Source organism: Meleagris gallopavo, chromosome 8 (genome assembly GCF_000146605.3).
Source record: "Meleagris gallopavo isolate NT-WF06-2002-E0010 breed Aviagen turkey brand Nicholas breeding stock chromosome 8, Turkey_5.1, whole genome shotgun sequence".
NCBI lineage: Eukaryota > Metazoa > Chordata > Aves > Galliformes > Phasianidae > Meleagris > Meleagris gallopavo.
Genome location: NC_015018.2, coordinates 27,195,830 through 27,213,025, shown reverse-complemented (window position 1 = coordinate 27,213,025; position 17,196 = coordinate 27,195,830). Strand labels below are relative to the sequence as shown.

Sequence of the window (17,196 nt, the reverse complement as noted above, 5' to 3'; positions counted from 1 at the left end):
TTCAGACTAAAGTGAGCTTCCTAGTGATGCAAATTACAGCTTTGTGCCCTACATTTGGAGTTTGCACTGATGCACTTGTATTGATAGCTCGCTAGAACTGGAGCAACATTTCCCTTGTAGGCCAGATCTAAGAGCAGCATTGAGGGTTGTGGGGGGGGGTGGAGCAACATAACAGTCAAGGCCTTTGTTTTTTGTAAAATGTTTTTGTTTTTTTTTATATGTCAATAGCTTGCTCTTTGTGTGGAGAGATCTCTCTCAAAACAAACATTTAGTTTTGAAGTTAACACAGAGGCACTTGTTTTGTCAATTTGTAAATACAGCATAGAATTTTGTGGCGTTTTCAAACTGCAGTCAGTGTTCAGTTAACTTGGTTTCAGCTGAAAGCAATGGTCTCCTGGGGAAAGAGAAATGAATATTTGAATGCTTTTAAAAAATTTTAGCTGAGGTGCTGGAAAATAAATGGATTAAAGAACAGTCAGTGTATGGGTCCCTTACCAAAAATAGTTTTTAGAAATTTACCTGACAGTTATTTTGGGCAGCTTAGGTCAATGTGCTGCTCTCCAGGAGCTGAGCAGGCATGTTGTGACCCTGCAGGGCTGGCACAGAGAGCTGTGAAGGCACTGAATCCTGCTGTGGGGGAGGAAGGACTTCAGGCTGCTGTTTTTCTGGCTGTGATTCTTCAGCAAAATCAGTAAATTCAAAATTTGCATCAAAACCTGCAGTAGAAGAGAATAAAGAAGCCCTGTTCTTATCTTTGCTGAAATCTGGTTCCTTGAAATGTTCTCTGATGCACTCAGATTTTCTTTTCAAACTTCCAGATAGTGCTTACATCAGTCCTTAAACATCATTAAGGGTTTGGCCTTAAGAACTAAAGGAGCAGAGCTCCTGCACTTCAGTTACAGCGTTAGGATGCGGAGCAGGAAGATGGAGTGTCTGCGCCCACAGCAGGGCTGGAACTGGATGAGCTGTCAGGTCCCTTTCACCTTAAACCCTTCTATGATTCTCAGCAGCCTGAGCTGGGATATTTATTGCTTTACCTTCTTCACATACCACCTCACCTGGTGCTTACTACCCTCGCTCTTGCTGCCCTTTCTTTGAACATCCATCTTCCTCTGCACTGATGTTCTTGTAAAAGTTCCCACTGTCTGCCTGTGCCTCCTTCCTCCTCAACCCCAGTCTCTAACAACTTCATATAAGCCCGAATTCAGATGTTGCTTCTGATACTTAACCTCTCTCCTTACTGCTATTTTTCCTCAATCACATCACACTCACTACAGATTATTATTTTTGCCATGCATACAAAGCCTGCCCATTCATTGAATAGGTCACATCTCTCTGTGAGTTCCTAGCAAAGTGTTGACCAATCCATGATTTCATCTTATGAGCAGTTCTCGTCTGCCTTTCAGGTGTTCCTGGGGGCTGAAATGCAGCATTAGCACTGGGGCTGCAGTAGATGGAGAGTTCTATGCAATCCCAGAGCCTGACAGCAAGAGGAGAAGGCAGCAGGCAGAACGTGGCCCCCTGTAGCTGCCGTGCTGTTGGGCCCAGCTGTGTGCCCAGTTCAGTCAGTCCTGGGGGGGAAACCTGATGGGTCAATGTCACCTTCCATCCACGAACCATTTACAGAGACTTCCGTGCTCAGCCCTCCAATATATTTTGTAGCTTGCAGCCCAGCCAAATGAAGAGTTTGGTATGCAGCTCAGACATGCTATCTCAGTATTTCTCTGCAGTTGATTTAATTACTGGATTTCATTTCTGCCAAATGATTAACAGCTTCAGGAATTGTTGCTATTTCATTTCATGAGATACAGTTTTAAACATGTCAAACTCAAGCTCTTTTGTTTAGACTATATCCATTTGAATAGGGAATATATTAATATTGCTAAGGCAGTGAAAGGTCATCGTTCTTCGTAATTATTATGACTTGGTTTTGAAAACACCTTTTGTGGAACTCATAAAAACAAATCTGTGTATGTTTTTGGGGTTTTTATGATGACTAAATGTGAGCAAGTGAAAGATGTCCCAAACTCGAAATATTTTCAGTAATTTCTTTAAAAATTACTTGTCAAACATTGCTATTCCATGCATAGAACATAAAGATAACAATAATAACAACAGAAACAAGATCAGATGACTTAGTTCTCTTTCATTTTCCTTCACTAAGCTATAATAAATTTGTGTAAACTCCTTCCTTCCTTCCTGCCTCCCCTTGTCTCTGCCCTCCCACCCCCAAGACTGTATGCCTTTATCCTGTCTTGATTAATACCTGAGCAAGTGCAAAATGGCTCTAACGAAGGTTAAGTATTTAACTGTATAAAGTGGTGTAAAAAGAAGATGTAGATTAAGAAATGCAGACAGATGCGTACAAGTGGCTAAGGCTGAATGTGCATCCTCAACTTGGATTTTTCTTGGGTTTATTTAGTACTTACCCATGCAATCGTAGCTTTCCAAACACATTTTGCTGTACACATAACATACAAAAAGATGGTGAAATGAAGTTTTGATAGGAATATATACTTAGGGGCTTAAGGGAAGCGTGGGGTATTTGGCCTAAAATTCCATTTTGGCAGCTTTTTGGAGTGTTATATGCTTGGTTTTTGCTTTGTTCCTTTTGCACTGTGGGCTTCAAGACTCCTACCAATTAATTCTGGAAAAAGGCTTAATGTAGGCTACTCCTCAAGAAGGGGTCTATTTTAACATTCAGTAAACAGATAATCCATTAGGACAACAATATACATTGTGGCAAGTGCTATCCTAGGTTTTTTTTTGTCAGCGCTTATTTATAGTCTTTTGATTTCGCTTCCCTCCTGCGGTGCGGTTTCAATCATTCTCCCTCCAATCTTTGTTCCCGTATTCATTGCAAGCTGAAAACAAAGTAAGAAAGAAGCTCATACGTAGCGTTCTATTCTTGGCCAGTTCTTCCTCTATAGCAAGAAGGCGGTTGTATTTGGTCACCCTTTCTCCGCGGGAAAGACCTCCCAACTTGACAAACCTGGCACCCAGTCCAACAGCCTTGAAACGAGAAAGTGCGTATTTTAAACCTGTTTGGTTTGGGGAGTGAAGTCATCTGTAATAATTATACACGGTACCCTACTTCCAACTTAACAATTTTCTTATCTTTTTACAGATAATAAACCTCCTTTAAGTAGAAATAAAATCTCTCGATGAGAGATTTGCTGGATGCAAACAATAATTTTCACTGGCGTACAAAGTGGAATTTTATTTGCAAAGGTAGCTTTAACACAAAAAGCCTAAATATATCACTGTTTAACAATTTTATAGATAATATTATTACCATTCAGAAATGTTTTAAGTAACTCACTTTTTTATAAACGAATGCAACCAAATAGATCATATACCCTCATGAATTTACTCCCTGCTTTGGCAAATTTCCTGCATTTTCTCTTTAGACTCAACGATTAACTTTCTGTGGGGGAAAAAAACAACCCTAGAAAAGACCTTTTTGTAAAATGTTTCTTTCTCACACAGAAACAGGCTTTCTCCTAAAAAATAATTCATGTTAAAAGCAGTGTTTTGGCAGTTCTGCAACTGAATAGCTTTCAGTACTTACCAGATCCACAAGGCTATCATCAGAAGATTCTCCATCTGGACTTCCTAATATGGTAATACGTCTTTGACCTATATGTAACAGCAGTGTACAATCTTCATTAGTATATATTTTATAAATTCGATAGAAATTGTTTACATTTTTCATTCCTTTTTTTTTCCATTGGGCTAAGATGAAATGAAACTCATTTCGTGAAAACGTAAACTATTCCGGTTTGCCACAATTATGGCATTAATGGTACATTTTCTTTTATTTTCAGCACGAATAAGGGAATATCTAACATCCTATCCTACTTACCTCTAGCTGATGTGTCCGGTAATGTATGGTACACACCAGGAGGCTGTTCTATTTCTTTAAACATGCTTTTTCCTACAGTAATGATTTTTCTTCACTATGAAAAGGAGTTTACCCTCATGACTGAATGAAATGTTTAAGTTGCTATTTACTCACTTTGATGTAGTGATTCTGGAATTTTTGAGGGAATAAGGAGAGGGAAATTATATAAAATTTGTCCATCTATCTCTTGGGGACAAAGATGAATAGAACAAAAAAACGGTGCGAAGAAATCTTACGTAAGAAACCGCACAAGTTTCTGGTACCTGTAGCATAAAGGCTCAGTAATGTGCAAAGTGCCCTTTTAAACATTTTGGACTAGTTTGCATTTCTTAATTATTAATATTAAGCAAAATTCAAATTCCTCAGCTGTATCATTTGTTTCATTTTAATTCTGACATCAAACTGCGTGACTCTTATCTGCAGTGCCAAAGGGCATCCGCATTCAAAGCACACACAGTGCGCTCGCTAAGCCTGCGTCCTGTTTCAGGCTCCTGAATGAGAGATTTGTGAACAGAACATGACTCAGTTTCTTCTGGCAAACGCTTACTAAAATAGAAATGGTGCTGATTAAATCAAAAGACGTAATATTTATAGGTGTTGCAACACGATTTATTGACTTGCAGGGCTTGCAAGCAAGCCTTTTTACCTCTCTACTCACCATCTAGACGTCCAGTCAGTTTGACGAGGTCTGATACCTTGGTTTGATTAACATATTTTAGGACAACACCACTGCACATCGGTATGTTTATGTTCTGGTCTGTTTGAAGTTTGGAAGTATTTGTGGCAGCATCTTCAGCAATCAGGTAACATTTCGAACCAAGAGCACCACACAAGTTATTCCATTGTTGTCTGTCCTGCATAAACAAGCAAGCAAATACCTGAAGTTTAAAACACCAAACTGAATGAAAACTCTAACTCAGGAGGCACAATTTAAAACTGGAAAAGTTTTGTTTGGATTTCATCCTACTCTCTATATAAAGATATATTTTATATTTTGAATCTCTCTCTATGAAAATATAACAATTTTGCTTGGCTTTTAAGATTTTGCTAGAAAACAAAAATTCGTACCTGGAATTAATCAAAGATAGTTGCACAGCAGGACAGTTTGAAATACTACAAATGAAACTAACCGTAGGACTTTGCTATTTTAATTTCCTTTCCTACAGTGTATTTAATTTAAATGGATGACAAAACAATTTTCTATTGTTTTATTTAGAGGACTCATTCTTGTGTTCATATTTTAAGTGTCATTCTATCTGTTTGAATATAAAGTGATGAGACAGTAGGCAGACATAGATTCAGTGAAGTATATCAGGAGAGGATGATCAGAGCTACAAGACTGACCCACAGGGAACTGTGGAATACAACGCTCTCTTTCCAGCAAAGCTCCAATATTTTAGGCTCTCTGTTTCTTAATTTGAATGCACTATCTACATGGTACTGAGATTTAAAGATAAACAGAGGAGAGGAGTATACAAATAATTTGAAAAAAAAAAAAAAAAGAAATTTAAAAATATGTTTGTTTTCTTTGTGTCCACAGAATGCAAAGTTCTCACATTAAAATCATGTACAATTTCAAGTTAGTAATTCTGAAACTAATAATTCTTGGTCTGTGGATCACATTGAAATGTGTAGCTGCATTCTTGCAATACACACGAGAGTCCATTCCTGAAAAGCTGTCAAGCCCACAAGTAACTGAAAATGAAGGTTTGACACATGGTCAAATGTTTAAACTTAACCACTTAGGTGTTCTTCCATCTAGCAGTGGATTGTTGAATTGGTAGCACAGCTAATCCTCAAGGACCTCATTATCTGTGGCAAAGATGTGGCTTGGGTTACTTCATAGATGTGCTGCGGGGGGAGGAGGACGGGCATTTTCCTTAACAGTACTGTTTGTAGCAATCCTTCCACACATTTTTCCTTTACTATCTTTCCTCATAAGAATTTGCAAGGAGGTCTGCAGCCCCAGCAGAAGCAGGGAATAGCCAACTGTCTTGGAATATGGGGATCAGTTTGAAAGAGGGCAGGGGAGCAAAGCTCACTAAGTAACAATAACAGGTAACAATATAAACCAATATCTGAAAAACAAGCTGTTAGAATTTCAGCTAAGAACTCAATTTTGCAGTTCATCTATTACAGAATTATCAACTCAGGCACTTGGCAGATTCACAAAGATACTTTAGTTCCCCCTTCATTCATGCTCAACTTTTTTTTTTTTCTTTTCATGAAAACAAAAGACATTATTTATTTTAAAATAAAGTCAAACTTCCAAAGGAAGAACAGTTTTTGTTAAGTCGTGCAACTTTAGAATCTTCTACTACAATTAAATTTATATCTTTTGGTAATACACGGGAACTGAATTATATGCATAAATGCTAATCTCTGAGGTTATTCCATCTCTTTCACCTATCTGTAGCTTGCTAAAACATTTGTGTTCTACTTTGTTGTTTTAATCTGTTGCCCACACTCAGTTATCTCCCCTAATACTGCTCACAGTGATAAAATGCACTTTACAAATTCTGCTGAGCAATGCTGCCAGCTACAGATTTGTTCTGGCTTTGGGTATACATCTCAGTCATAAAGAAGAGCAGCTATGTGAGTTTTCTCATGGTTCTAAGGAACGTACAGCTGTATTGCTATGTAGAAATTTTTAGTTTCTTCCACATAATGTCATTTATAAATCACGTGAATTTTGTAATTTGATTTTATAGTACAATTTGTATTATTTGTTTTCATTAGAAGGAAAATGTAATATGTAATATGCTTGAGCAAGAAGAATTGGGAAGAATTAGCATTTTCTCATAATAATTGTGCTAACCGTATTCTGTTCATGTCAGGATTATTTTCTATCAGGAATTAGCTCAAACATAAAAAAAAATAATCTTGAAGTATAGTCAATTAAATATATGCAAATGAATTAATGCATGCTTTTTTTCATACTGGCATTTCTGTGTCTAAACACTCTGAAAATAGAAGCTTCATTTTGGTATGTTTTGTAAAAGCTTGAAAAGTTCAGTGGTCTCACACAAACTCTTACCTCTTTCCTTAAGGGATCTACTAAGGCAATAACAGAAGGAAATTTGTTAACCAGTTCCACGTACGTGTCGACCATTTCATCAGGACTTCTGAATGTTCCAGTAAGTATTTCATATTTTCCTTTCACCTAGAAAGTACAGGATAAAGTATAAAAGAATGGCAATTCTCTAATTAGACACAGTCCTAGTATAAGCACGCAGGTCTCGTGACTCTGATATCTCCATGAGGGCACTGGATTGTGTGTTCTTCAAGAAGCACACATTCACTCTGCTTACTTTATTCTATGTCTGTGTGAACATTATTATGGAAATCTCTGCCTGAAGTAACAGTAAGCTCGTGCCAAATACACCATTCCCAAAAGAAGGGAGATCTCTTTCAGCATTTCCTAGGCAACGCTGTCAGTTTTACACAACTTTGTCATAAAGTTATCAATATTTGACATTTTTATTCAATCTTGCATGAAAAATCTCTTTTCACTTCCAAAAAAAGGTTAATTCTTAGTCCTTATTTGCATAAGGGAAATGTTGCTATGAGAAAATGAGAACACCCTCTGTATTCAAAAATAAGATATTGCCTTTCCTTGGTGTTTTCCCATTTCCAACAAATAACTAAAAAATAAAAAGAGGAAAAAAAATGATCAAACAAAAACATAGGGAAAAAATCCAATCAAACAAACAAAAAGTAACCCCCTGCTCCCCTCCCCCCCCAAGAAAAAAAACCAACACACAGAACCAAAACAAACAAACAACCCCCACTCCACACACACAGAACAGCCAACCCAGCACCACCAAATAAGAGCTCATTTCGAACCAGTCCCATCTTTATGGAAAACATAAACCATAACACACGAGTAGAAGGATTATTAAGGGATTATGAGTACACTATCAAATTGTGCCAGAAAGAAAACACTGCTTTATTGACTGCAGCAGTTAAATAAGAGAATTACTCATAATTCTTTAAGATGTTGTTCATGGAAATTGTCAGGAAAGCAACTGTTTTCACAGAAGATCCTGTGCTCGTCTTGTGAGTACAGTGTACCCTGACAGACTAAATGTCACACAGTGCTAAATCACAGAGAGCAGCAAGTTTCTTTTTCTGCTCAGAGAAAAAGCTGACTGATCTCGGAACAAGGGCTTACGACTTTAAGACTTCAGCTGGAGATGAATAAACTGCATCAGATAGAAAACTTGAAATATAATCGCTGTATGTGCATGCTGATATACAGTGAGATAAATGTTCCCAGGTACGCAGTAATGTAGTAAAAATATACTAAAAGGTCAAGAAGAGATGTAGTGTAAGAAAAGGGAGAAATAAGCATCAAGTGGTGCAAAGGGATTACAGAAGTATATTTGCATAAATTATTTCTTGCTCTTCATCTTTAAAGACAAGATAGATAGAAGATTAATTTGAGATAATTACTTAATTTACTCCGTGTGGTGAACTGAACAAAACAGTGTTTGCTGCCTACTACTCTAATTCAAAATCATCTGAGATGTTCTGTGATAGGAAGCTGGTTTGCTGAACAGAAGGCAGTAGCTGCTTGCCTATTAAAAGTCTGCTACCTTTAACACAGACTCATCTGAAAAATGTTACTAAAAAAACAAGCAGAGAAGAGGAATCAATGTGGCTGACACAGGGTGGCTTGTAACGATAAATTTGTTTAATATGATAAAAGTTAAACGGTGAAAGTAGCAGAGATTTTTGTAGGCAAAATGCAGGGCATAAGGAGAGGCTGCCTTGCTCCACTGAGCCCTATTCCACACGAGGTGTGTCAGTATGCTGCTACAGCAGCAGAGGAGGACAAAAAGGATGTCTGCATGCCTTGCCCCTTATGCTTACAATCCAATAGCACATCTGCTGAACTTGTAGCACTGATTCAAACAGAATTTATAAATGCAGAGATACTTCTTTTTCTTTGCTTGTGGAAAACAAAGTCAACAGATTCTGGGCGAGTCTGCATTGCAGTAGTGAAGTGTTAACAAATAACTATTTTAATAAACAGCAGAAGTAACTTACGTAGTCCATTAATTCATGAGCAGCACAATTAATTGCTAAATACATATCTTTTCCTAGCTCCAGACCTATATTGTTGCAAGCTGTCTGCATTAGGAGGAGAGGTTGCTCTAGATTATCACATCCCGTTATTAGGCAGCCTAAGTGTGATACTCTTTTTAAGGCTGGTGGCTGAAAGTAAAACAAAAATAATCAATTTATTTACAAATATATAAAACTTACATATATATTCACTGTCATTACAGCCCGCCTTCAATAACCAACACATAAATCTGTTCTCAAAAACAACATTAGCATTTTTAAGGACAGCTCTCTATGAAGAGGGTTTACAAAGTATGAATACTTTTTCTCATCCTGTGTTTTGTACACTCCACAAAAGCAGGAGTTCTTATCTGTTAATATTTTAATCATCTCACCATGGGAAGCAAAGTTAGCACAGCATCCTCATCCCACTATTGTGAAAACTCATCTATAAACTATGGATTTTGAAGTGGAAATAAAGAAACAATAAAACAACAAAGGATCATTTGAGTCGCATCAAATAATGCCCTGCTACTATTGTGAGTGCTGCCCTTTAGCTGCTTTTTCTGATCTGCCATTATCTATAACCTCAAGCAGGAACTGGGAATTCAGTGCAGCATGACTAAGAGGGAAATTCCTTTTCCAGTGTTTAGGAAGCAGCACGATACACAAGTCTTACAGGTAGCAGTTCTGGGCTTACAAGATCAGAGGTGCTTGTACACTGCCAGTGCAATAGGCCTACAAAGTGCTCTGTTGGATGACTTGATAGGTTTTCTATATCAGAAAAAATGCCCAGGTTCCAGAAGCATTCCCCCTTTCTGTTACTGTTCCACAGGAAGGAAGGTATAGTCAGAAGAATCCAAATTATTACGTAAAATAGGGGTTTTGGAGTATTAAAAAGTCTTGCTTTGACCTTTCCAAAATGGTAATGCAGATTTATGTTTCATTTCTTAAGAACATTTTGGTTCCCTTCAATTTTTAACATCTTGCTGAAGACTTAAAATCTCTTTTCTTACCGAAGCATTCTTCTCTTTATTACGTGCTCTGCCTTTCTTACTGTCTGCTAGTTGAGGACTGGGCTGCTGCCATTGAAGGAAGACAGAAACAATGAAACAATGCCACGTAAAGGTCCAAAAATGACAGAGAGACCTCAGTTTAAAAAAATAAAAATACACTGACCAAATTTTGGTCTGAAGAGATTGCATATATTTAATTTAGGAAATAATATTCAAGACGAGGAAATTATAAGCAATTAACTCATCTTATTTTGTGGTGGTAACTCATTTCACATATTTATTTCTATGTAGGCACCACCCCAAACATCACCTGTTTTTCAAAATATCCCCACCATGACTATCAGCAATACAGAGGTTCTGAGAAGTGAGAATCTAGACCTTGTATTAGAAGAAACCTAACCACCTGATTTTGCAAAAAGCATATGCAAATACTGAGCTTGATAAACTACTGCAGTACTACTACTTTGAACAATACATGATTTTATTCTTCCCTAGCAGACTATTTCTGGTATATGTAATGAAATAGAAAAGCCTTCCTATACATACAACAATATTTTATTCTATTTCATTAATGCTAGATCATTAAATGCTCAATGTTTTATTCATCTGTCAGGGAGGCACACCTATTCTGTGCCATAAGACTAAATATGAATGATAAGATGCAAAATATTCTATGTTTAAGGTTAAACAGACAACAGTAATAGAAAGGCCAAGTGAAGTACATCACATTAATAACACATTTTTATTGTACCGCTTTCCCTGCAGGCTCCAGCAGTCTCATCATTTCTTTTTGAATGTCCAGAGCTCTTTCTATGCCCTGAAATTAAACATCATCATTCTTCAAAAGAAAGATAAATTACTTCATTCTAACTGCTTGAATCAGAGCACTTCTGAACACAGGCCTCAATACAAAGTCTTTTAAAAATATATATTAGAGACATCCTAAGCACAGTCTCTCTCCTATGAGTGTCCAGAACTAAAGAGTTAGCAGCAGTGGAATGATCAGAAATATTTGATTATGCCATTTAATGAGATGGCAAAAAAGTGGCCTCTTCCACAAAAAAAGAAAAAACCCCAACCCTTTCCAGATGAAACAAGTAAGCAACATCTTGGTCTGCCTAATATCCGAGGAGGAGGAGTGTCCACAACTGTGCATTTCTCCAAGACTACTTAACTGAAAACTGACCAAACTGATGTTTCCAGATAGCAGGGAAAGAAATGCTGCTGTCCTTGTTTCTAAAACTAGGGAATGGAGGAACACTCCAGTAATGTGAGTCCTCTGTTTTTAACACAAGACTGTTTTCGGCTGAGTTAGGAAAAGTTTAATGTTAACTTTGTAAATCACATTTCAAGTTTCCTTTATCTGTGCTTGTAAAAGAAAGCCGAAAAACTGAAGGGGGCAGAAGTCAGTCACAGCTGACAACATATCAGCACAGGAGGCACTGCTATGCTTACTGCACTGCAGCAAACAGCTTGCTGCTCTCCCTTGAGCACTGGGAGGAATCAAGTCTTTGAGAAGTACGGAATTGGTAACCTTATTATGAGCTCTAGTGACAATTCTGAAAAGTTAAAGGAAAAGGAAGAAGAAAGAATCGAACTCAGCTATTTGTTCAGGTCACCAGCATACAAAATAGAAATCACAGCCCTAACGTAGGCATCTTGTGCAGATACATTCTTTAATGCACCATGTGGCTAAACAAAAAGAGGGTGTTGACCCAGTCTGTCTCATCCACCCTTCCTGCCCCTTGAATAGATTTTGTTCTGTTTTGTATTCCCTTCTATCTTCACAATTTCATTTTTAAAGCAATATGTTCTCAAAGATTGTATGCTCTGCTGTGAATTTGTTGGTGTTTTTGTTTTGTATGTGCTACAAATAACTAGTACTATTTATAACCTAGGAATGTAAAGTCACATTTTTGAAAAGACTCAAGTGTTTTGTAACAGATTTCTGTATCTCCTTCAATGCACTGATTTTTTTCTGGTGTCCTAACACACAGAATTTAAAAAAATGTTAAAACATGGGCCTTACAAGTAAACAAAAAATGAAAGATGTACTTTCTAAGGTTTCTACTGAAAAGATCTATGTACTCACTCACATATATACGAAATGTATAGGATATATTAATTAAAAAAACAGAATATATTAGTAAAAAAACCAACAAAATAGTACCTGTTTGAGCGATAACTGAACTGGTGGTATGAGCATAACTTCTTTCACTAATTTTAAAGGTGAAAATTTTTCACAGCTCAACAGAGTAACCATTGGAAGTGGCAAAGTCATTTCTTTAGGTGAATCCTGTAATTCAGAGTGGCAAGTGAAAAAAGAAGTGTTAAAAAGAGAATCATTTACTGTACGTTTTAAGTACGGCACAGGGCTAGTTCAAAACCTGCTACTCAAGAAAGTATTTTATGAGGACTGTTTACTCCTAGTTTCATGAGAGATCCCCAACTTCACAACTGTAGTAATGAGAATAAACAAAATGACAGAAGTCACACGTACCTGACTGCGTTTCAGCAGGGCAATGTGTAAGTACAGTGGGATACGATTAATAGAGGCACCAGCCTTAGCTATAGCAAGTGATGTTCCCCCAATGGCTAAGCTGCCACAGAGCACTGATTCACTGGGTTCTGCAGGTGGGATTGTTGTCTCTATACTTGACTTCTTCCCTGAAAGACAGAGAATAGTAGCTAAATATTTTACTGCTTTAAAACATGTGCTTATATACCAGGCTTATGCAAGCAAATACAATATTCACATTACAGCAGTGCACTCAATATTACAAAACAAAACAACCAACCAACCAACCAACCAAAGAACCAGTTTTCTAATTGAATCTTGTCATTTGCTGTATATGAAATGACCTTACAGACAAGTAAAGTATCTGTCCTCACTCTAATTTCAAATGTGTTTCAAATCCATCACTTTCAGCCATTGCAATCTATGTATGTTTGCATGGAATATTGCCAAATCGTTTTTTAGGTTTTTGGTGTTGGTATTTATTGCTCTCCTTATGTGCTCAGCTTTTGCATAAAGGACTTGGAATATTACATTCTAAACTGATTGGGAGTACACATACTTGATTCCTTCTAATAATGAGCATGAAAAAAATTGCAGGCCTATTAGATTTGGATTTTCCAACAAAAGAACACGTCTTTTAAATATTCCACACACACAGACTTGTTAAAATCTTGTTAAATTTTCAAAGGAACTTATTTCCCTTTCAGACACAGTAGAATAACTTTTGTCAAACTGCTTGAAGCCCAGCAGTTCCCACTATTATTACCTTCCTTGCTAAGATGTACAGCAAGTACCTATGTGAAACTGAAATCATATGCATTGGGTAATTTTTTGTGAATCGATAAGAACAATATATAAATTTTCCTTCTCTGTGGAAGTTTTCAACAAAATATTTAAATACTGCAATATACAACTATGGAGGCAACAAAAGAGGCCCAGCACGACCTTATGTGGATATGCTGATTAGATTAAACATCATCTGCATATTATATACAACTTTTATACCTCTTACATTGAGGATAAAGAGCTACACACACAGAACATCAGTAATCCAGTACTGAGACACTCTGGTAAACAGACAGCTGCAGATGTTCCATTTCAGGTTAAAGGTGGACTTACTGTGCATGTGTTGAACACATGGACTGGGGGGTTTTACAAGTATTTGATGACAGTTCAAACTAAACTGATAAGCAACTGATAATTTGCCAAAATGGTATGACTTCCAGTAAATGAAAACAGGAGATCTTTTTTTTTTTCTGAAGATAATGTACATATGGAGGTAACATATTGAGCCTATTTTTTTTTTCCCTATTTAGTAATTCTGTTTCTCTACTCTTGCACCATTTTTTTATTCAGTGCCGTTATCTCCTTACTTCTTTTTCACCCTGTACTGCCTGTCTTTCCCATCTCATCTCCTTCCTTTTTTCTTTCACTTCTCACCTTTATTTCCTCCCTTTGTCAGTGTTAGCCACAATTTTCCCTTCCTCCCTTCCCCCGTTAATTCTTTTCAACTTCTATATTCAAACTATTTTCATTTTCCTTTTGAGTTCTATGATTCTTTTCTTTCCTTATCATTTTCATTTTTATTCTTCATTTGCATCCTCCTCCATTCTTATTCCTCATTCTGAAGAGTAATAACCTCCTGTCTAAGCCAACCATAAAACAAAGGCAGAAACTCTGTTCAATAAATGCAAGCGAATGATGACAAAACTGTGTATTTTCCTCTCTATTTCTGAAGTAGAAACTGCTGTGATCAGAAAGAAGAAGGGCAGAAAGAAAGAAGATTTGGGACAGACTAACCTAACTCTCTGAACATGGGACATTAGTCTTTAATGTCTCTGAGATTACTGCAGGAAGTGTTTTAGTATCTTTGTCAATTTTGGTATTGCAGGAAATATTAAAAGGAAATCAACAAAAACCTGGTTTTGCTTCCTTTTTTTGCCCAGACTGTGCCACTGCTGATGGAGCACAAGAAGTTACGGAAAGAGTGTCGTCATCTTCTTCCTCCTTTTCAATTTCTTTTTTTTCTTCTTCCTTTTTTGAAAAGTATTCACTGAGAAAAGGAACAAAGATTGGTGGCTCAAAATATTGTCATGCATGTCAAAGGAGGCATGCTATACTTGCTGAAGAACATGCTGGAGATGGATTAAGAGCGTCTGGTTGAGATTCTGCCCTGACTGTGTGAACCTGGAGAAGTCAGTAAATCCCTGTTTTTGACAGTTATCTGCAACACTGGATAAACAAAAAGAACCACAAGCGAGTATAACAGTCCTCAGCACATGATTTTCAGGCTGCACTGGTTTGAAAGTGAGCTCTTTGTAGACACAATCTCGAAGATAATCTTAGTGTACAAGATCTCCATTTACTTGGTATGGGTAGTACAGTGGTAAACTTTCATGACTTTATGACACATAACAACTTGTTCTAAGTTGCTAATTCAGTAGGTCAGGTGTGCACTGTCAGGCAGGTGCTTGCAATCCCAGAGTGGCTGAGTTCAACTGCCTGCATGAAATGGAAACTGCATACATACATGGTCACAGCCACCCAATTCAGGCAGTCCGAGTATATAAGCTACATACAGTAATGTAAACAATGCATTAAAATCATATCTAGATTCACCTCAGTAGCCTACATCTGATTTGCATAAATTCTTATTAGAAATGGCATAATTTTTATATCAAAGTTATGAATTGGCAGGAAATCATACACTGCAATATATCTGAATGGCCTTCTCATGCTAAGCATATAATATAATGTACGTAATATACAAAAATATTTAAAAAAACATTAATTACTGTATATGCTTTTCACTTAAAATATAAATTAATAGTATTTCAAATTAATAATTTCTGCAGTAGCTTAAAAAAGTAGAAATTATATGCAAGGCTTACCCAAGCATCTTATCAATTTCACATTGGTCAGTAGGCTTCAAGTCTCTTAACATTGTGTTTAGAGATTCATTCACCCATTCCACAGCAGTGGTAACAGAGTCATTTCTTTCTTTCTCATCAGCTTGGGTTGTTTCAGATAAAGCATTCTCAGGTATTTGATAATGAGAAGAAATTATAGCAGAACAAATCCTCTGCAAGATAATATAGAAAGACTGAAAACACTAATTCTCACTTGGAAATGTCTTCTTAAAGATTAAGAAGTAGATGTCCTTATCAATGCTGCAGATCTGTTTGCTCCACTTCACTGATCTTTTTTTTATCCAGCACCTCCTTCCTGGCCTCTCACACCTCGGTAATCACAGATCTTGTTCAAGTTTCTCAATTTAATTTATAACTACTTAAGAAAAAACTTTTAAAGAAGAAAAAACAGTTTAGCAGCAGGTGTTTGACTGAACTATCACCCACATCAGCCTATTGGTGCAAAGAAAAGAAGGTCCTTCACCAATACTTTTGGATACTGTACAACAGTTGTTTTTTTAACATCACTATACACTGAACTGGTGAGTTATGGGGATTCAATCCATTCTCTAAAGCTGCAAAATAAAATACTCACTAAGATATGAGTAGAATAGTACATTTCCCTGACAGTGTCTTATTAAACAAATCAGGAAGGAGCAGCTCACACCTTCTCACGGTTTTTCACTGTGCAATATATTTCCACTTCTAATGTTGGTTGACCAACTCCATCAAGAACTTTTCTTCCAGCCAGTTTGCATATGACTGGAGCTTTTGAAAATTTAGAGAAGTAGTTAGCCTTAAATGAAAGAGAAAGAACTCGTTAGAAGGCAGTTTCTACGCAAACAGGTTTTTATTCCATTTAACAAATTATATCCAGCATTGAGCAAATCCATTTATTCATCCCAATATCAAACATACTCCAACTTATGTCTGCAGTATCTGCTTATGAATCATTACAGGGAACAGATCCAACTCAAATCTCAGCCTGGGAAGTCCAAAACCACATCCAGGTTAGACAACGTGTTTTGTTTTGCAAAGTTAGTGATGGGTATCATTAAATACATCCATAGCCTCCTAGAAAACAGGTGTTTGTCCAAGGTTTAACTGGATTTACGTTATATAACAAAAACAATTGTGTTATTTGCCTGCTACTCATGAAATCTGCTTACATGAAAGTTCACACGGGAAGGTTCTCACCATGCGGCATTCAATATACCATAATTATTTTATCTGTGGATAAGATCTTGAAAAAGAAAAAATGTATCTCTTTGTCTGGAATGTGTCAGGAGAGAGGAAAGATTCCAGAAAAGAACAACCCTCAGAAATGCCGGCAGGTGCTGTGTTACCACAGAAGACAAGTGACACAGCACAGAGGTCAGCGCATGGTAAACCTGGGGTTTCAGACAGAGGTGCAAGCAGAGCGCTCTTAATTATTTATCCACCAAGGTCTGCAGTGGGCTTGGCACTGACATCATGGGCTGTGCGAGTATAGCTGGGGCTCATCTGTATTTCATGAACACCAGAGTCGCTTTAAATAAAAAATCACGTTGCCACGTGAGGCTTGTTACAGACTTTCTTGGCAGTTTCATCCTTTCGACAGACGGTCACCAGTGCAAAAGCACGGCTTATAGCTCACGAGGAACCAGGAAACAACAGGGCCGAACATCCAGCAAAGCCGGAACAGCGCCAGCTCCATTTCCCACGGGCGATGGCGGTGCACTCGGAGACAGGAAACACTGTCATGTTTCCACAGACATCGCCCAGCCCTCCGTCCCGCCC

At 37.3% G+C, this 17,196-nt stretch overlaps 1 protein-coding gene across 1 annotated transcript; it reads right to left on the bottom strand.

Moving 5' to 3' along the window:
• Nucleotides 1-57: 57 nt before the first annotated feature.
• ENO4 (enolase 4) lies at nt 58-16,624 on the bottom strand. The gene is made up of 15 exons (XM_031554590.1): nt 16,615-16,624; nt 16,085-16,233; nt 15,400-15,590; nt 14,428-14,561; nt 12,491-12,657; nt 12,161-12,286; nt 10,742-10,807; nt 9,991-10,056; nt 8,957-9,124; nt 6,942-7,067; nt 4,563-4,758; nt 3,572-3,639; nt 2,895-3,012; nt 520-716; nt 58-394 (listed from the first exon to the last, which is right to left on the bottom strand). Exons 1-14 carry the CDS (start codon nt 16,622-16,624, stop codon nt 541-543), a joined length of 1,761 nt encoding a protein of 586 aa, XP_031410450.1. The 3' UTR covers nt 58-394; nt 520-540.
• Nucleotides 16,625-17,196: the final 572 nt, after the last annotated feature.